This window comes from Lactuca virosa, chromosome 5 (genome assembly GCF_052849685.1).
Source record: "Lactuca virosa cultivar CGN04683 chromosome 5, Lactuca_virosa_CGN04683_v6, whole genome shotgun sequence".
Taxonomy (NCBI): Eukaryota; Viridiplantae; Streptophyta; class Magnoliopsida; order Asterales; family Asteraceae; genus Lactuca; species Lactuca virosa.
This window is the reverse complement of record NC_136430.1, coordinates 306,296,519-306,318,217: the sequence shown is the minus strand read 5'-3', so window position 1 is coordinate 306,318,217 and position 21,699 is coordinate 306,296,519. Positions and strand designations below refer to the sequence as shown.

General features: G+C 37.9%; 1 protein-coding gene across 1 annotated transcript; it reads right to left on the bottom strand.

Annotated features, from left to right (window-relative positions):
- Nucleotides 1-13,056: 13,056 nt before the first annotated feature.
- On the bottom strand, nucleotides 13,057-18,332 carry LOC145114934 (peroxisomal fatty acid beta-oxidation multifunctional protein AIM1-like). The gene is made up of 18 exons (XM_079051059.1): nucleotides 18,108-18,332; nucleotides 17,788-17,859; nucleotides 17,239-17,301; nucleotides 17,090-17,146; nucleotides 16,933-17,000; nucleotides 16,766-16,847; nucleotides 16,313-16,368; nucleotides 15,889-16,191; nucleotides 15,272-15,358; nucleotides 15,003-15,177; nucleotides 14,805-14,926; nucleotides 14,568-14,731; nucleotides 14,214-14,468; nucleotides 14,009-14,130; nucleotides 13,798-13,919; nucleotides 13,581-13,729; nucleotides 13,359-13,497; nucleotides 13,057-13,279 (listed from the first exon to the last, which is right to left on the bottom strand). Exons 1-18 carry the CDS (start codon nucleotides 18,199-18,201, stop codon nucleotides 13,241-13,243), a joined length of 2,169 nt encoding a protein of 722 aa, XP_078907185.1. The 5' UTR covers nucleotides 18,202-18,332; the 3' UTR covers nucleotides 13,057-13,240.
- Between the last annotated feature and the right edge of the window lie 3,367 nt (nucleotides 18,333-21,699).

The following is a 21,699-nucleotide window of genomic DNA, read 5'->3' as shown; positions in this document are numbered from 1 at the left end:
AGCAATTCTATTGCCATGTCTATCCTTAGACAATCTGCAATCCAATTCATGACAGTCTTAATTCACTACTTACTTCCAAGAGTACGAGCGACTGTGGAGTTTGAATAATCTCATTATTCAGGAAGTAAAACATGCAAAATATGAAACACAATAATAAACAATTGACAAAAGGTAGTAGCCAAACTTATAAATAATACTTTATTATTTAATCACCAAAAGTCAATTACATTTACTTTGTTACAAGTTTCAAAAACTAATCTAACTACTAAAACTAATATCATCTTTCAGTCCTATGCTCCGAGCATGCTGAATATGCTTAGCCCTACTCAGACCCTTTGTGAGGGGATCTGCTGGGTTATCTTCAGATGACACCCTCTTTACTATAAGATGGCCTTCTTCAACTCTATGTCTGATGAAATGGTACTTTCTGTCGATATGTCTGGTCTTACCATGATCTCTCGGTTCCTTTGTCAAGGCAACCGCTCCTTCATTATCGCAGAACAGTTCCATAGGCTCCTGGATGGTTGGAACAACTCCGAGATCCCCGATGAAGTTCCTCAACCAAGCTGCTTCTTTCGACGCTTCACTTGCTGCTATGTACTCTGATTCACAAGTAGAATCAGCCACCGTATTTTTCTTGGAACTCTTCCAAGTAACTGCTCCTCCATTCATTAAAAATACCCAGCCCGACTGAGAACGGAAGTTATCTCTATCCGTCTGAAAGCTGGCATCACTGTAACCATCTACTCTCAAAGTATCACTGCCACCAAGCACAAGGACCCAGTCCTTTGTCCTTCGCAAATACTTGAGTATATTCTTAACTGCTATCCAATGAGCTCTACCTGGGTTTCCCTGATAGAGACTGACCATGCTCAAAGCAAATGCCACATCAGGACGAGTACATGTCATAGCGTACATGATCGATCCGACAGCGGAAGCATAAGGTACACGGCTCATGTCATCTATTTCAACATCTGTACTCGGGCATTGAGTCTTACTCAATTTGGTATTGCTCTGGATAGGTAGCTCTCCCTTCTTGGAATTTTCCATACTAAACCTCTTTAGTACCTTATCCAAGTATGTGCTCTGACTAAGTCCAATTAGTCTCTTCTTTCTATCTCTCAATATTCTAATCCCAAGAATATAGGCAGCTTCTCCAAGGTCTTTCATGGCAAAACACTTTCCAAGCCAAGACTTAACTTCTTTCAAGGTTGGAACGTCGTTACCAATGAGTAATATGTCATCGACATACAACACCAGAAAAGTTACTATACTCCCACTAGCCTTGATATACACACAGAACTCATCTTCACTTCTAGAGAAACCAAACTCTTTGACTTTCTCATGGAAGCAAAGATTCCAACTGCGAGATGCTTGTTTCAATCCATAAATGGATTTCTCAAGCTTGCACACTCTATTGGGGAACTTCGCATCAACAAAACCCTCTGGCTGACTCATGTAAACATCTTCAGCCAACTTCCCATTAAGGAAAGCAGTTTTGACATCCATCTGCCAGATTTCATAATCATGAAAGGCAGCTATGGCGAGCAATATCCTAATAGATTTAATCTTAGCCACTGGCGAGAAGGTCTCATCATAGTCAACCCCTGGGATTTGAGTGAAACCTTTTGCAACCAGTCGAGCCTTGAATGTGTGCACATTTCCATCCATGTCTGTCTTCTTCTTGAAGATCCATTTGCACCCAACTGTCTTACGACCTGGTGCACTATCAACCAAATTCCAAACTTGGTTGTCATACATGGACTTAATCTCGCTGTCCATTGCCTCTTTCCACTTGGAAGCCTCTGGGCCTACCATTGCTTCCTTATAAGTGACTGGTTCATCTAAGTTTACCAGTGTTCTGTCACTTATGAATGTGTCACCATCTGAAGTAATATGAAAACCATATAACTCAGGTGGCACACTCACCCTAGTGGATCTTCTAAGAGGTAATGAGTTATTGATTGGTTCAACAGGAACTGTTTCCTCTGGTTGAGTGCTAGTGTCATCTAAGGTTCCTTCATTGGCTGACTCTTGAATTTCTTCAAGGTCAATAGTGCTCCCACTGTCCTCTTTGAATATGAGCTCTCTTTCAAGAAAGACTCCTCTTCGTGCTACAAAGACCACGTTCTCACTAGGCCTGTAGAACAAATATCCAAAAGACTGCTTTGGGTAACCAATGAAAACACATTTCTCACTTCTAGCTGCTAGCTTGTCGTGAGTCTCTCGTCTTACGAAAGCTTCACAACCCCAGACTTTAATGTGTGCTAACGAGGGAACTTTCCCTGTCCACATTTCGTGAGGTGTTTTGGCAACCTTCTTTGTAGGGACAAGATTGAGGATGTGGGCGGCTGTCTCTAAGGCATACCCCCAGAAGTGAATAGGAAGCGAAGCCCGACTCATCATAGAACGAACCATGTCTAACAAGGTTCGATTGCGCCTCTCAGCTACACCATTTAACTGTGGTGTCCTAGGAGGAGTCAATTGTGAGACTATCCCACATTCTTTCAGATAGTCGTTAAACTCGATACTAAGATACTCCCCGCCTCTATCGGATCTAAGTATCTTTATCTTTCTGCCCAATTGATTTTCGACTTCATGCTTAAACTCTTTGAACTTTTCAAAAGTTTCTGACTTATGCTTGATCAAGTAGATATATCCATATCTGCTATAATCGTCAGTGAAAGTCACATAGAATCGATTAGCATCTCTTGTAGTTGATCTGAAGGGCCCACACACATCTGTGTGTATGAGATCCAACAGACCTTCACCTCTTTCACAAGACCCTGTGAATGGTGATTTTGTCATCTTTCCCAAAAGACAAGATTCACACATATCATCTGACTTTAGGTCAAATGATTCCAACACTCCATCCTTTTGGAGTTGGGCTATGCGTTTCTTGTTAATGTGTCCAAGACGACAATGCCACAAGCATGCCTTGTCTACACTATTAGACAAGTCGATATTAAGTACACTATTTCCTAGGCTATCAACACAAGTCACTGTTTCATACACACCATTACAAGGCAAAGCTTCAAACATAAAAACACCATTCTTATAAACAGAAATTGAACCATTCAAATCATTAAAAGAATATGTAAAACCTTGTCTGAACAATGCATGAAATGAAATAATGTTTCTCGTCATCTCAGACGAATAGCAACAATTTATTAAATCTAATCTAACATCATTACTAAGCAGAAGCTGATAAACTCCGATCTTGGTTACTGGTGAAGACTTTCTGTTTCCCATGATCAGGTTTATCCTTCCTCGCTCTATCTCCTCACTTTCCTTTAGACCCTGCAAATCAGAACAGATATGAAAACCACATCCTGTATCAAGGACCCATGAACGAGAAGATAATGAGTTATTAGCAGAAATAGTGTAAATACCTGCCGAAGATGGCTTCACTTTGCCATCCTTGATATCTTGCAGATATTGTGGGCAAGATCTCTTCCAATGCCCCTTTTGGTTGCAGTAAAAGCAAACTGCCTCTTTTGGATCAGAAACATGGGGAGTGGAACCATTGGGCTTAGCCTTTGGGCCATTACTAGACGACCCAGCTTGAGCCTTGCTCTTCCAGTTTTGCTTAGGAGGACCTTTCCTCTTTTTCCCCTTTCCCTGTCCAATAGCCAACACAGGGGCACTTGTAGGCGTGGAGGGTATACTTTTACCCTTCATCCCTGCCTCAGCTGTCTGCAACAAGTTGTGCAATTGGGCCAAGGTCTGCTCAGTATTGTTCAAATGGTAAGTTAGAATAAACTGACCATAACATTCAGGAAGTGAGTTCAAGACCATGTCAATGGCCAATTCCTCATCAAAGTGAATATTGAGCTTGACCAACCGCTCTATGTAGCGTTGCATTCTTTGCACATGTGACACAACCGACTCCCCATCTTTCATCTTGCAAGCCATGAGTGACTTGACTACTTCGAACTTTTCTTGACGAGCTCGCTTATGGTACTTTTCCATAAGGTCCTTGTTCATCTCGAAAGGCCAGTAGTCCTCATAGTACCTCTGCAATTCTGGGGACATAGTTGCCACCATGATGCATGCCACTTTGGTAGCATCATCGTAATGTTTCTTGTAGGCAGCAAGATCTTCAGGAGTAGCTTCATTCTCATCAAGCTCTTTGAGCTCCTTTTCAAGAACATATTCTTTGTTCTCGAAACGAAGAGCCATCTTGATGTTGCGCATCCAATCGTTATAGTTTGAGCCATCCATAACGACTTTGGAGCAGATATTGAGCAAAGAGAAGTTTTGGTTGGAGGAGGACGAAGCAGAAGTGTTTCCAGGAGTAGACATCTGAAAAAAAGTTTTAGTTAGATTTCAAGATACCTTAATAAAATAACCCAAAGATATAATATCAAGGTTAGGATCCAACTATGAAGATTCACAACTCAGAAATGGGATGCCGAGATCCAAGTGCAAATTTCATAAAGGTAGGTGAATGACGATTCACCAATTCCACCATTAGACGAAACAAACGAAGTGAAATTCCTAATTCTTTTGAGATACATTGAAACTATTCAATGGCATGTTTTAATCTCAGATTATGCTCTTCTATTTGTGACTGGGATGCCGAGGATCACAAACAAGATGTGAATAACCATGCAAATGTGCTTGGTAACCTCATTGTCTTGATCATTAACTATTGATGTGCTGGTAAACCACACACGCTCCATCAAAATGACAATTATGAGATACCCATTACTACTCTTTATTAGTGCCTTTTAGTGTGCTGGTTAACCACACACGCTCCACTAACGACCAATAAAGCATAATGTGCAATTTCATGGATTAGCATACTTTTCACATTTTTCCTAAAGTAACTAGAGTTGGGATTTTTGAAAATAATGTTCTAGTACTTTTAATATCATTATACTTTTAATGAGAAGTAGTTGTCCTATCAAATCCGTTCTGCTAACGACCCTCCACTAATCAAGGAAGCGGTGGGTGAGAGTGGACACCCATTCAACTACCATTTTATAGGCAGTTTCCTTATACCCCCTTATAGATTAGCTTCGTGAATGAGGCATACTAGCGATTTGACTGACCATATTCTTATACATATAATATTAAACCTTTAATTATAATATATATATAAGGTGTGTTTTAAAACTTTTTAAAACTTCAAGGGTTTATATAAATTTCGAAATTTAAGCTGTTAAATTCAAATTTAAATAAACCAATTAACTAGATTTAATATTTATCTATTAATTAACTATTAATCAAATTATTAAATCTTGTAAGGATTATCTAATTAAATTAATCAATTAATTTAATCCTAATCCTTATCCCTCTAATTTCGAAAAATAGGGTAAGGATAATTATCCAATTAATCTAATTAAGTAACAATTATCCAAAAACAAGAAACCCTAGTTATCCTCTTAGCATATTTCGAAATTCATAAGGGAGGAGGCTAGGGTTTTCAAAACCCTAACCCTAATTTCGATTAGGGTTCTTTGGAGGCTAGGGTTTTCGAAAAAACCCTTTGATCCAAAACCCTAGAAATCAAAAATTTTGGCCTTTAGGGTTTAATAGCTATAAACCCTAATTTGCAATTCAACAATTGTAGCAATTCAATTTAAAACAACAATGGCTCTGATACCACTGAAGGGTTTAGGTAAAACAAATAAACTAGAAAAACAATTCCTAAGTTCACATGCAACCTACTTTGGATCTATGTTTTAACTATTGAACATACAACTTTGAATTGCAATACAAGAACCCTAGAGGAGAGAGGCTATTATCGAAAATAGTAAACTAGGGTTTAGGGTTTACATACCTTTCAATTGTTATAGCAAACAATTGATATTCCCTTGATCTTGATCTTGATCTTCTTGGAAGCTTTAGCACCACAAGTGTAATGCCTCTAATGGAATCACACCCAATGACTAGCAAGAAGGAAAGTAGAAGAAGAGAGAGGAGAGGGAGTATGCAATTTCGGCCAGGGTATTCTTCCAAAGAATCAGTACCCTAAAATGTGAGCCAGGAGGCTCCTTAAATAGTTGAGGGAACTAGGGTTTAGGGAAAAACCCTAGTTATCCTTTGCTTAGGGCCTAAGCAAGACCCAAGGCCTTATCTTGGAGCCCTTGGACGAATTCTCTAGGGTTTCCCCTAGGGTTTTCGTCCACCCCCTTCCAAGGGGTTTCTGGAACCTTCCACTCAACTATTAGTTAATTGCAAACTAGTCCCTACACTTTATAATTAATTCTTTTAACCCCAAAATTAATTCTGATTAATTTCTGGCTAACAATTAATTAAACATAATGATTTCTAATTAATATATTAATCCATTAACATATTAATAAATCATTTATATTAATTTATTAATCTTATAAATTAATATCTCTCCTTTCATAATTTCCTTGTCTAATTGCTAGGTTGAGGGCAACCCAAAAGGACTGTGCTGCTATCAATTCAAGTACATACCAATTATAGTTATGGGCTTAGACACCTAATCCAACATATTCATGGACCCCACAAAACCGAGTTTTCCCAACCATTCCCAGCCAACCTTTATTTATTTTCCTCGATAACATACTCGTTTGCTCGCGAAACAAGAACAAACACTGTCAACACCTACGACCTGCCTCGGAGGCATCAAAACCAGGAAATATCGTGAAGGAAGAACTGCATGGGATAGATAATACTTTCGAAGCCAAAGGGGGACGAAATTGGAGTTGGACCGGGCACCTATCTGGGTGATCAACGATAGATTGACTAAGTCCGCTCATTTCCTGCCAGTAAAGGAAACTTACAAGAAGGGAAGATTGACTAGAATCTACATAAAGGAGATAGTAAGACTCCGTGGAAATCTCAATATCTATTATATCAGATCGAGGTAGTAGGTTTACCTCACGGTTTTGGCAATCACTGCGAAAGGCAGTAGGAAACAACCTGACATGAGCCCTGCTTACCATCCACTGACAGATTGCCAAAGCGAACGAACCATTCAAACACTCGATGATATGCTCCAAGCATATGTGATTGACTTGGGCAAATCATGGGATACTCAATTAGCAAAAAGGGCAGACACCGAACAGTACTTTAACAGGGCCAGGAGTAATCCGTGAAATGAAAAGGAAAATAATCCAAATCAGAGCACGACTTCAAGCATCGCGAGACCGACAGAAGAGCTATGTCGACACACGGCGAAAGCCCTTAGAATTTCAGGTCAGGGATCGAGTGTTATTGAAGGTCTCTCCCTGGAAAGGGATGATTCGTTTTGGGAAACGGGGGAAACTAAACCCACGATACATTGGGCCCTTCGAGATTCTAGCCCGAATCGGTCCAGTGACCTATAGGCTGCAGCTACCTGTCGAGCTCAGCAACGTACACCCCGTGTTCCATGTTTCCAATCTGAAAAAGTGCTTATCCAATGAAACTCTTGTCATCCCATTGGAAGAAATCAAAATCAACGAGAATCTCCTGTTCATCGAGGAACCAGTTGAAATCATGGACAGGGAAGTGAAGCGTATTAAGCAAAGTCGCATTCCGATTGTGAAAGTCCAATGGAACGCAAAGCGTGGACCGGAGTTCACATGGGAACGCGAAGACCAGATGAAGCAAAAGTACCCTCACTTATTCTCGCATTCTCCAATCTAGTTTAAAAAAAAAGAATTTCAGGACGAAATTCCCTCTAACGGGGGGATGATGTCACAACCAGGAAATTCTATGTTTTTGTAAACATTAACAAGGACAAAATTGTAACTAAAACTTGAAAGCATGCACGATGTTTATTCAATGACAACAAAATTCCATCAAACACTCTATACAAACACTTCACATGGTCAACGAAAGATTGGAAACCCTAAAAATCCCGGTTTAAGTCCATTATGGACTAGGATTTCCTTATTGGGCCTAATGGACCAATAAGTTTCCAATTTGACTATTTTGGGCTTAGAACCCTTAAATGGGCTCTAATTGGACCCACTTTCATGAAACTTAACATTTTGAGCTAAAATGGATCTAAAATGAGTTGGTTTACCCTAATGGGCCTAGTTGGGCCATAACTAACCAAATTAGCATTAATGGGCCATAAATCCATCCCGTGATTCCATGTTGGGCCGTGAACATTCACAAGGACCCAATGGGCTGAAAAATATACTATTGGGCCTTGTAATCTTGAAATAAAACAATTAATGGCCCAAGCTAACCAACCCTTTTCTTCTAGCACTCTCATGTTCCCATGCATCTATCACCTCAAGACTCTCTCCACTCTCTTTCCCTTTAACTCTTGGCCGAGAGCATCAAACACCCACATAAAATTTTACTTTCAAACACATCCAAATCTCTTAAGAACATTCTTACTTGTTTTTAAGATCTCCGAGATTTAGAGCTATTCAAGAAGGTTTACCACCTAAAATCCATCATTCTTTGAAACTTCCTAAGTCCGAAAACCATTCCAAGAAGTTTGTTCAAGGCCAAAAACCACATCATCTCCACCATCTTTCCATCAAAACCGAATCCATACCCCAAGGTGAGTTCATACCCTTTGTTTTCGGTTTTTACTTGTTTTGGGGGGAGAATACAAGTGTTATGTGTTGATCTATGTGTGTTTGCATGTTATATGTGATTTCTTTGGTTTATGTTGTGATAATGTGTTAATACTTATTATATTTCGAGATCTATAGCTAAATTGTGAAAGATTCATAAACAAAAACATAATAAACAACATACATCATAGATCTAAGAGTCCTTAAGTTTAATAAGTGAAAAACAAAGCCAAAGATCTTTACAAGTGTCATTTTTGCAAAAATAACAAAGGTTGGGTTGAAAGTTGATAATTTTCGGTTTTATGAGGGTTATAAAGTATTTATTTATATAAAGGCTGATTTTTATGAAAATAATACTTTTCAAATGGCCAAAAATATAAAATTTTGCTTAATGGGCTTATATTTGGGCCTCACGGATTTTTGGGCCCAAACTTGCGAAAATGAAGAATTTTAGGGACTGAAATTATAAATTCATAAAAGTATGAGTCAAAAACATAATTAAACTATTTCAGGGGATGAAAATGACCCTTTTTTCTAAATTGGACTAATAATGCAAAGTTTTTAGATTTTGGGCCAAAATTGTAAAACTTACGGCAAATGGGCCAAAAATGTAAATTTTTAGCAAATAAGGGCTGAAAATGTCAAAAGTTGTATTTTGGGCTGAAATTATAATTTAAGATTTTATTTGGGCCGAAAATGCCAAGTTAAATAATCTAATGGACTAAAATGTCATTTTTCATCAAAAAGGACTAAAAGTGTCATTTTGCACCATTAAAGGCTGAAAATGTAAATTTTGTATGAAAAAGGGGCTGAAATGGTCAAATAAACATTTTGGGCCAAATATGTAAATTTCTAAACAATTTGATCAAATATATAAATTTTTACAACATGAAGGTTTAAAAATAGTATTTTTATAAAAACTAAGAATATCGTTATAAACCAACATTGAGTATTTTAACATCGAAAGTAAACACTAAGTGTAAACCAAATTTCCATAATACAACTTATATCGACAAACAGAAAAACGATTCAATGGTTGGGCCCAATATTTCCTACTCGTGCTTATTGGGCCTTCGTGACCCAATTATACGATTGTTGGGCCCAATATAATCAAAACATGTTTATTGGGCCTTGGTGACCCAATTACATGCCCAATGGGCCTTTATCAGCTTTAACATGCTATTGGGCCTTAGTGGCCCATTTGCATTGCTAATATGGCCCTAAACATTCATCATATGCTTAATGGGCTATAACGTGTCCGTAGCATACTCGACAGCCTATAATAACATACATGATTAGTGGGCCACCGTTCTCCTCTTTCATGTATGTTAGGCTTACTTCATATTCACGTAAACATCATTCGGGTTGTAAAACAAGGTTATTCAATTTCATTGGGATTTAGTGAGAAATAACGGGTGACACCAATAAGTGTTGGCCGTAGCCTGTAGTTATAATCAGAGTCTCCTGGAGGGAGAGCGAGAGTTTGTGTATAGATCTATACGGGGGTGACTCCCTCACACCTGAGCTGTTCGCTACAGTTAGACTCGGCCAGTCTAGGGTGACAAAATCTTGATCAAAACCGTCGTTTAGAAAAATGCCAAGACAGGCGAATTAGTCACTATTATGCATGGTTATAACGACTCACATAGAGATCCATTACCTTCTAAGTATTCATGGGAAATCATATTCATACACTGTGACGATGCAAAGTGATTTATACAATAATACAAAACTATCATACTATTTAATTTGGAAAACATCGGGTTTTCCGGGGAACGACATTATCCACTTCTACATACAACAACTACAATACAAGGAACAATTATGAAAGGCATTCACTTTTACATGTTTTGAAATCACATACATATACACTTATGGGATCATCACATCTTTTTCGTAAACAGTTTTTGTTACAGAAAATATCGGATTTTCTGGGTTTTACAAACAATACAAACTATTTTTATATCAAACATGCTTATGAACTCACCAACATTATATATGTTGTCCGTTTTCAAAATAACTTGTATTCTCAGGTAACCGTTAGAATGAAGAATCATCAAGCGTGTTTCTGAAATTTCTTTTGTGCAATGTCAACCGTTAAACAATTTATGTTCTGTGATGTTGTAATGTAAACAATGTACTTGATGTGAACAAGGTCAGTTGTAATGTATTAATGCATGGTGATGTTTATGTTATGTTTCATGTATATTCATTGTGATGATATTTCAATTTAAGTCACACGAGCCATCGGACATTTCCGCCGTCTGGTTCGGGGATGTGACATTTTGGGTCATGGTTAGTTGGGTCAAGTGTGAGAAGTGTAAAATGGTCTTTTACCCTTAGTATGATATAATACAATTTGGACCATTGATTTTGGGATATTACCCTGGTTATTAGTTAGGATTGATCTTGGATATGTTCAGTGTGAGGAGACGTGGTAGCAGCTGCTCGAGTGTGCGATTGTTTATCATCAGATTTAGGTGAGTCTCCTCGTAGTATTTGGTGGTCGAAGACACCAATGTCGGCCCATTGGTTTATGTTATAGGATGCTAGTTGTATATGCGACTCTTGCATATATTGTGTGTGTTTGTATGTATACCGGGCGGGGCTTGATGAATGTGTTGGGCGGGGCCCATCTCACGTCACTGAAAGATCTGTACCAGGTGGGGCCCGATGCAGGGCAGGGCCCATTGTATGTATGGTATGTGGTATTTGGGGAACTCATTAAGCTTTGTGCTTACGGTTTATGTTTAAATGTTTTTAGGTACTTCCGGTTCAAATGGTAAGGGTCCGACATGATCGCATCGCATCCACCTGTGTTTGGCATTTTATGATTATGAGATTGAACTCTGATAACTATTTTTCTACTATGACATACTTTTAAATATATGGTTGATGGTTTGGTTGATTTAAAACAAATATATATATATATATATATATATATATATATATAATTAGTATCTGATAAGTCTAAAACTTTTATAAGGGATTACTTAAGTTCTTTGTATTATAAAAGGATATAAGGGACAATTGGGGAATAGTTGTTATAGGAGAATGTTACAAATTTTACTTGAAAAGAAAAGTTGAAAGCAAGTAAGGTTGGAGGGTGTGGTGCCATTGTTACCACACTCGACCTCATTTCGCCACACTCTAATACCACACACTAGGAATGGTATACCATGAAAAGAGGAAAGAGAAAGAAGAGAGAGATAGAGAGAGGAAGGAAGAGTGAGAGAAAGGGGAGCACGACAAGAAAGTGTCGCACACTAGGGATGGTGTTCACTACGATAAAACATCTCACATAGGTTTCACCTCATTATTAATGCACTCCACTCCCACCAACATAAGCAAGCATACAAACTGCTTACCATATGCTTACAAAGGTGCTTACAAGTACCACAACACAAGCTACGAGTAACCTAAAGCTTAGCATGAGTAGTGATCAAGCAAGCATGTACATAGGTTGTACAAGTAGAGAAAGAGTTTTCCAAATTTTGAGTGATTAAAGCGAAGCTAGATGATTACATGAACGAGCTAAAGGCTTCAAGTGTAAGCTTCTAAGCATGTAAGGCACAAGAAGCACACTAGGTGCAAGTAAGGATTGCATATAATTTGCCTATAAATAGGAAGTTAAACATTCTTTTCATCCCAAAGTAACTGAAGTTAGAAATTCTATCAAGCTTAATGGCAACTTAAAGGATTAAAAAGAAGCCTAGAAGCTCTAAAGCAAACTCAAAGAATGGTTGGTTTGTTTATGTGATTTGATGAGATGCATACATGTCACATATATGCTCTATGCTTTTGAAATTACTTACCATGTTACTTTGTGTAAATGGTATTTCAAATACATGTTTAATGGTACGTTATAAAGTTAGTATGAAAGTTTTAGACATGTTAAGTATGATCATTTAAATATCCAACGTAAACAATGCTTATGGAACAGTTTTATATGGATCCGATGTTAGCAATTTGACCTACTTATATTCCGCTATGAGATCTCAAATTAATGTTTTCAAACATAAAAGATGTTACAACAAAGAATGTATTAATTGTTATTTTTACATTGAATGTCGTTATGTTAAATGTTAAAACCATAACTGCTCATTAAAAGCTTATTTTTTTTATGTATGTATGTATCTTAGGAACGAGGAGAAACCAAATGAAGTAGTTACTGTTCTAACATAAATTTTGGAGGTATCCCTGATATAAACTATTAAGATAATTTTTCTTTTATACACGTCCACTTATGTAATTTTGTTAAATCATGATAAATAGTAGGTATTTTTATAGTTGTACTTGAAATAGTGTATAAAAGATAGATGATGGCACCCGTGGTGTCACATGGATTCTTGGATTCTGAACAAATACGGTAAACAATCATATTCATAAACTCTATTTTCAATATTGAATGGGAAAAATTAAAACAAAAAAATCCGGTTTTACTTAGTTGTGAAGAGTCTTTTGCTAATGTGTGCAACTGAAAAGCAAGCTACATGAGAATGTAATTATGAAGTATAATTCATAACCTCCCTTGGGTTTGCATATAAATCCTATATATTTAAACATCATTCTTTCATTCATATTCCTTAAAAACCAACCCCACCTCAATAGTTCAACTTCCAATTTCCAAAACCAGAAAAAAAAAAAAAAAAAAAAGTTGGAACAACCTTATTTTTCACAACAAGACTAGTTTTATCGTTTAACAAAGTAGGATCTTTGTAAATCTTGATTTCCATTTCCTACAAACGAGCCCTTGAACTTGCTGACAATGGAGCACTCTGTAAAAGCAACAAACATATAAACATCTCAATTTACATGAAAAAAATATTTAAAAAAAATATTTGGTGTTGTTCTCACCAGTGGGACTCCGTTATTGGCTCTTTCTTCAAGAAATCTTGAAGGCGTATAAAATTTGCTGTATTTCTGAGACCATTTCTTGAGACTTGTGTATATATGCTTCGCCCCAACCAAATCTCCCCAAAACACAATCCCACCACTGCAATCAACAAACATTAAATCATAATTGATTGCATGTATGTTTGAAGTTTTGATGAAAATAATGATTATTAGGATACTAACCGATAAGATGGAAAACTCATCCCAAGAACAGATGCAACATCAAGATCAGATGCTCGAACCACAACTCCTTCCTCAAGAACACGACACGCCTCATTCACCACAGGGAACAATATCATCTCCACTATTTCTTTATCCGTTACAGATATCCCCTGATTTCCAATTTCCAATTTCCAATTTTCAATTTTCAGTTTTCAACAACAAATTAAAAAAACAGTACCTTTCCCGAGGGCATAATGCTGACTAGTCTTTTAGCTTCTTCTATGATCTGAAACACCTGTGGATCGGGTTTTGGCTTGCTACCCTTCTCATAAAGGTAATACCCTTTTCCGTTATTTTTACCTAATAATAATATATAGTACACTCTCTTGTTAAATTATAGAACAAAGAACGACTGAAAAAAAAAAAAAAAAAGGAAATCACCAAATTACCATTTCGCCCGCTTTTGATTAGAAGATCAATTATAGGTGAGCGGAATGTGCGATCAGGAAAAGCGTTTGCGAACTCTTTACCTACCGCAACTGCGACACCATATCCCGCTAAATCCTGAAGCCTAAAATCACAAAATTAATTAATTAATTATCACATAACACATTCTTGATTTTTTTTTTTTTTTTTTTTGAAAATCGAACTTACTGGAAGGGTCCCATGGGGAGTCCAAAACTGGTGATCAATCTGTCAATTCTAAACAAATCGACACCCAAATGAAGCAAAACATGCGCACCCTGTGTGTATGGAAAAAAGGTGCGATTAACAGCAAAACCTGTACAATTCCCCACAACAACAGGAGCTTTTTTTATGACTTTTCCAACTGTCATTAGGTCAAGAATCACTTGTGCAGATGTCTTTTCTGTTCTAACTATCTCCAGTAGTGGCATCACGTGAGCTGGACTGTAATCATTTTATTTAATAAAATAAAAAGTTAATATGAGTTTAAAATTGCTTATATATAATCTATACAATACAATAAGATGGATTTTGTCATGTAACCTGAAGAAATGTGCCCCAATAACTCGATCTTGAGATTTTATTTTTTCTCCAATTAAATTGAGGTCAATGGTGGATGTGTTGGTTGCTAAAATGCAATGAGGGGGACAAATGTTTTCAATTTCACTGAAGATTTTTTGCTTCAATGGAATGTTCTCAATTACAGCCTGCATTCACAAATAGAGTTGCCAAATTATGTTTTTTATAAAGTTTACTTTTTATGTTTTTAAAAGATCATACCTCTATAACCATATCTACATCTTTAAATTGTGAGTAATCCAATACCCCATTAACCAATGACAACGCCTTTTCACCTTGAGTTTGTGCTAACTTCTTCCTTGCAACCAATCCTTTAACATTTCCTGAAAAAGTCATCAAATATATAACCAATAAGTCACATAATAAACTGGCTACAAAATATAAGAGATAACTAACTACCTTCTATTGTTTTTATTCCCTTTTGAAGATACTCAGAGTTGACTTCCTTGAGAATAACTTTTATATTACCAAGGATAAGGGCAGTTGCTATTCCAGACCCCATTAAACCTCCACCAATCACAGCAACTTTCTTCACACTTCTTGGCTTTAGACCAACATCAGTAACTTTAGGTACCTGTAAATGTAAAATCAAAGAAAACCAAGTTTAGATTTGTGGAAATTTTGATATTTGAGAAAAGAAAAAGATAAAAAAAAAATGTTGACATTACCTTTGAGATTGCACGTTGTGCAAAGAATATATGAACAAGACCTTTCGATGTATCTGAAACAACAAGCTCATTGAACACCTTGACCTCCTGATGAACAAAATTTTACATCTTTTTTTTTTTAGCTTTTCAGTGTTTGGATGTGTGTTTTGAAAGTGATCATATGATATTGAATAGTTAGAATCAGATAATCAGATGTAATAGAAAAAGCTGCAAGAGATAGTGTTTTGATATGTTTTTATGTCTTGAAGTTGTACCAAAACACTTTTGATGAAGAAAATTCAAATTATTATAAATCGTCCCTGTGCTTTCTGATTTTAACTATGTTTAGTCCAAAAATGAAATCTTCTTCACTTTTGGTCCTTATTTCAAGGTTTCATATCGATTTTCATCCTTATTTCAAAGGTTACAGGGACCAAAATCGATGTGAAACCTTGAAAAAAGAATCAACATTGAAAAGGGTTTCACGTTTTGACTATACTAGGTAATTTTTTAATCAGAAAGTACAAGGACCATTTTTGTAATTTACTCTAGATAAAATCAGGGTATATAAGTATCAAATCACTTATCACTTTGAAAATACAAATCCAAACACAAAAAGAAAGAAGTAATAAAAATACCTTCAAAACGCCTGCATACCCTCCATGCACAATACCTTCCTCAATCACATCAAGGCAAGCTTGATGTTGGGGCAAATTGGGAAATGTACGTTTGACATGTTGTCTAGCAGCTTTAATAATCTCACGTGCTTCTGAAAGGGACCCGATTTTGTCTGTGCGATGAAGAGAGCGGGCCCATGGTTTACGGGCCTCAGCAATGTCTAAAGCCCATTTCTTAGCCACTTTCAACAATTCTTGAGGAGGGACAATAGCGTCAATTAGACCTAACTTTTCCCCTTCTTCAGAGAGTATTGGTTTAGATGTCTACAAACAAGATTCATAAATTAATATCATCGATTTGTTTAAATATTCATGATGAGTAAATACTAAATACTAAATACTAAATAGTATTCAAGGAGAGAGGAGAGAGGACAGATGTGCTCACCAACATCATATCAATTGCCTTTGATAATCCCAAAAGCCTAGGAAGTCTTTGGGTACCTTGAAAACCATATTTTCCATTATTTAGTGAAATCCCGTTTGTATAATCATATTAACTAAGGTGTTGTGTTGTTATTTACCATCATTTCTAAACAGAAAGGGTAAAATGGTCATTTCGGATAACTGATTTAGTCTAAAAAAGAATCTGTCTTTACGTATACAATGTTTTATCCATACAGGACTTGATAGGGGAAAAAAGAAACATTTATTTCTTTTTGGCTTAATGCAAAAAATAATGACTTAACAAAGAAAGTTAGAAAAAGAAGGCTTTCATGTCAAGTTTCAACCTTTTTACAACTTTGCCCTCATCCCCTCATTTATTTTTTTCCTTTTCCATTTCCTCATATGTGTTTTCAATTTCTCAGATATTTTTTAAACATTATTTATTCAGACATACCTCCAAAGCCTGGCATAACTCCAAGAGAGAGTTCAGGTAAGCCAAGTTGAGCTCTTGGAGCTGCAACACGTGCATGGCATCCCTACAATTAATCAACTACATAACATTAAAACACATTTTCCATAACTATTTTTTTTTAAATAATTTGACTCATAAAAACTACAAACCATTGCAAGTTCTAAGCCACCCCCGAGTGCAAGTCCTTGTACAGCAGCAACTATGGGTTTCTTGGCATCTAGGTGTACCCAAAAAAGAAAAAAAAAATTTGTGTCAAGAAATGTAGACATTAATACAAAAACTATAACATAAACTGAAAGTAAAAACCTTCAATTGTGTTGGTCACAAGGGCAACAGATACATCAGGTAGTTGAGAAATGTCTCCTGCAATGACAATGGTTAAAGTTTCAACATGGGTTTGAGGAACAGAATAGATTAGTAGCTTCTTGCACAGATGATGGATAATGAAGTCATACCAGTCTTGTGAACTTTTTGAAAAACATTGATGTCAAATCCACCTGAAAATCTTCCATTCTTGCCTTCATAAAGTAAGAGAAATGAAATTAAGTCATGGAGTTGTACAGTTCGACTACAAATTTAGTAAATATATGATCCTTGTAAATGCCTTCATAGAGTAAGAGAGATGAAATTAAGTCATGGAGTCGTACTAGTTTGACTACAAATTTAGTAAATATATGCTCCTTGTAAACCAGAAGTAATGGACAGAAAACATTATTCTGCAAGAACTACAAGTGCAAAGATTCTAGTGAAGAATTAGAAACAAAAATTACGTCGATAGATATACCATGATCGTGTATTAAGATATTATTTAATCATGTTGTTATTCGGTATTAAACCCTAATCATTTGTGTTCTACAGGAGACTAAATCGAAAAAGAGTCCAAATCAATGTAAAGGGAAGTTGGATTCTAAGAAATTACTGGTGACTTTGTTTGTTGGGCTTTTACCAAATAGACCCTACATAGATCAATTAAATTTAAATAAAAACTGGATTCAAGAGATTACCAGTCAAAACGATCGCTTTTACATCATCTCTCCTCATAGCCTCTGCAAATTTCTCCTTCAGCCCACCGAGAACTTAAAGGAAAGGAAAACCAAAACAAAACAAAACAAAACAAAACAAATATTTAATCATGGAGATGAGATTGAAGTGGAAAAACAACTAAAAATTCACAACGAACTAATCTCTTTCGTAAGATCTAATTGGGGAAAATTATAGGGAAACCGATTGATTAAAAGCAAATATATACAAGGAAAAGATGCTCTGAGCTTATTTCATGAGATTTGCCTAAAACACAATTGAATTAGAGGATCGATAAGCTTACTCGGGACAGCTAAGGCGTTAACAGGAGGATTAGATATGGTGATCAAAGCAACACCATCGGAACCCACCTCCATCGTAACGATTACCTCTGCCATTTCCGGTAGTTCTTGTGTAGCACACGAGTCTATGAAAGTCAATAAAATGGAGAAGGCGATCACGGTATATGTAAAGAAAGCAAAAGGGTCACTCAAGTGTGAAATTGACCGAAGGGAAGGTACCGAGCCAAGCTTGTAGTTGTTGCCCAAATTGAGTCGGTTTCACATATGATATAATGGGTTCATTAATAATTGCGTGATCACTTGGCTCACAAACCTAGGTCTACTGGTAATTATTAGTATTTTATATTTTTAAAATATATTTTATATAAATATTTTTTTTAAGGGAACAAAAAAAACCAAAATTTTTTTGTTAGTATGTACACGATATATATATATATATATATATATATATATATATATATATATATATATATATATATATATATATATATATATATATATATATAAAGAAAAATTAAATATGTAACATCCGGATTCCCAGATATCTTATTTTAAGTATTTATCTTGAGTTTTAAGGAGGGACTCGGCGAGTAGGCGCTCAGACTCGCCGAGTAGGATCGCGAATTCTTGTCTGGATTAATGAGGGACTCGACGAGTCGATGCGTGGACTCGGCGGGTCCGCGCTGTAAAGTGAAACCCTAAATCTCAGGGCCTGAGCCCTATTTAAAGGCCTTTATGGCCTCCATTTGCGGCTACCAGTCCAGAGAGAGATACCCTAGCGATTGTGAGCGAGTTGTGAGAGAGTTTGAGCCTTTTGATAATTTTTTGTGTGATTTTGCAAAGGAGAAAGTGTTTCCAGCAAGGGGAGGTCAAGAGGATTGCATTTCAGTGAGTTTTCGGCTTGGATCTTCAAGTTTGAGGTAGCTATTTGATCCTATCCTTCTGTTTTGCTTAAGGGCATTGAATTTAGGGTTTTCTATACCCTTTTATGACTTGTTTAATTGTGTATAGTGTCCCATTGAGTACTAAACTCTAGATCTGGACCTTTTGAGGTCCAGAGGGCCTGAACCATGCTGCTTTTTGTGGTTCTATGGAGGAAATAGGCATAGGTTGCCATGTTAGAAGGGATTTCACCGAAATAAGTCTTGGGAGCATTGTATGTGTAGCAAGATTCGACATTTACGTGTTTATTGGTCATGGGGAAGTCAGATATATAGATTAGAGAAGCAGATCTGACCTCAAGAGGTCAGATGAGTGTTGTCATGGGAGGAACTCGCCGAGCCCATAAGGGACTCGACGAGTCGAGTCGGGTTGCCCCGCGATTCGCGATCGGTGATGACCCGTTGAGTGTAGGGTTAACTCAGCGAGTCGAGTGAGGACCAGGGGCGAAGAGGACATGCATGGACTCGCCGAGTCACACGAGTGCACTCGGCGAGTCTAGTCAAAGTTTGACCGTGATTTTCGTTGACTTTTAGGGTTTGGTCAACAATTGGACTTGTGGACCATTGAAGGGTAAAATGGTCTTTTAGCCTTCTTAGAGGATATGGAAGAGACTAGTCTAGCCTGGAAAGCCGTTATTGATTCGAGATAATTGTTTATGTGTTTAGGTGGAGGCTAGATCAGTATACGTGTGCGAGATTATCCGAGATAGCCGAGGTGAGTCTTCTCACTAGACTGTACCTAGAGTGGTACCTATGTGTGACCGGAAGGTCTTGTATGCTATGAGATGTATGTGCTATATGCTGTTATGTGATATGTATGTGTTATATATGTTATGTATGACATGGACCGGAAGGTCAGGAGGTTACGTACCGGAAGGTCGATACGGGTAGGACTGGAAGGTCTACCGAAATTCGGGACGGAAGTCCCCTGAGACACTTGGATCGGAAGATCCTACAGAGTTATGACCTGGAAAGGCGTATGTGTTGTATATGGTATTTTGGGGAACTCACTAAGCATTTATGCTTACAGTTGTTGTGTTATGTGTTTCAGGTACTAGCGAGGGTCGCGGGAAGGCGCCGGCATGATCCGTACACACTCATAGAGATTATGTTTTGAGATTCTGGGATTTGTTTGTTATGATAACATTGGACACAGTTGTTTGATATTGTTTTGATGATTAAAAATAAGATTTAAAAATGAAAAATTGGTTTTGAAAATTTACGTTGTTACAAGTTGGTATCAGAGCCTTGGTTTGAGGGATTCGGATGCACCTTCGGGCGTATCTGAACTCAAACTGAGGATTTCAGAAAGTTTTTCATAAAAAGGAACAATTTTTCTGACAGAGTAAAAGATTTTGAGAAAAGTAGAAAGGAGCAGTGTGTACGATCAGCCAGCGCCCGAACGGTGATTTCCCAAAATACCCTTATATTATGTGTTATGAGATATGTTATGATATGCATGCTAGAGTAGGCTAAGTATTCATATTAGGACTAGAGTGGCCTGATTTGTGATGCCTTAGCCTAGGAAGATTTCTGCTGCTATGTGATGCTTGAGAGTGAGTAGGTAGCAGTGAGGAGCTTATGAGAGGTCTACCGAAGGGTAGCCTATGCCAGCGAGATGTAGGGTGCTTGTGATCTGGGATCCAAGGAGGAGGACTTAGGGTGAATACTGATGCGGTGTGGACGGTAGTATAGGGCCCGTACTACTGAAGACACCGGAGCAGTGCGCACTCTAAGTAAGAATCCTTTGGGTACTAAGGAACAACTAGGGTCGAGTTATCGAGTGCGAGTATGCTCGAGCGAGTCTCTGATATTATTATGTTGTATTTCAGAGACATCATGGTTGGGACACGCCACAGACCTGGGCTGAGCGGCGGGAGTGACGAGGAGCTTCGTCAGATGATCCACGATGAGGTGGCAGCGGCGATTCGAGCCGAGATTCCGGAGATGTTTGGGTCTATCAAGACCACATTGATTGAGACTTTTGATGAGCGGTACGCAACAGTGACTGAGGCTGCGGCTGCTGCAGCTACTGCAGCTGTGGCTGCTGCCAGGCCACAGGGAGGTGGCTCGTTGTTGTTTCGGGAGTTTAGCAACACGAAGCCACCAGAGTTTGATGGGACGCAGGATCCGATCGCTGCGATGAGATGGATTTCTGATATCGAGGGATGCTTCTACACGTGTTCATGTCCGGAGCATCTGAGGGTACGGTTCGCGCTGAACCAGCTTCGCTTGGGAGCGAAGGACTGGTGGAAGTTCGTGACGGTGAGCTTCACTCTTGTAGAGATTTCAGAGGTGACCTGGGAGAGGTTCACCACCATGTTCAGAGACGAGTATGTTCCCCCAGTGGAGAGGGAACGGTTGGTTCAGGAGTTCTTGACCCTCAAGCAGGGTACTGATTCTGTTACTATGGTTACCAGGAAGTTTCACGAGAGGGCGATGTTCTGCCCTGAGCAGGTATCTACCGAGCAGGCACGCATGAGCCGGTATTTGGGCATTCTGAGGAGGGATATTCGGGAGTTCGTGTCGAACTCGACTTACCGGACATTTGCTGAGCTTTAGGCAAATTCCCGGAAGAGGGAGATTGAGTTGGAGACTCAGGCCAGGGAGGAGGCCGAGTCTCATGGGATGGATCGGCGGCCGGCGCAGTCTC

Excerpts from the sequence above, each read along its gene's own strand:
- LOC145114934 (XM_079051059.1), bottom strand. The coding sequence starts at position 18,201 with ATGGCAGAGGTAATCGTTACGATGGAGGTGGGTTCCGATGGTGTTGCT. Across the intron at positions 17,302-17,787 it reads AAAAGCGATCGTTTTGACTG|GCAAGAATGGAAGATTTTCA; the intron begins GTAATCTCTTGA and ends TACTTTATGAAG. Across the intron at positions 16,369-16,765 it reads AGTTATGCCAGGCTTTGGAG|GTACCCAAAGACTTCCTAGG; the intron begins GTATGTCTGAAT and ends ATGGTTTTCAAG.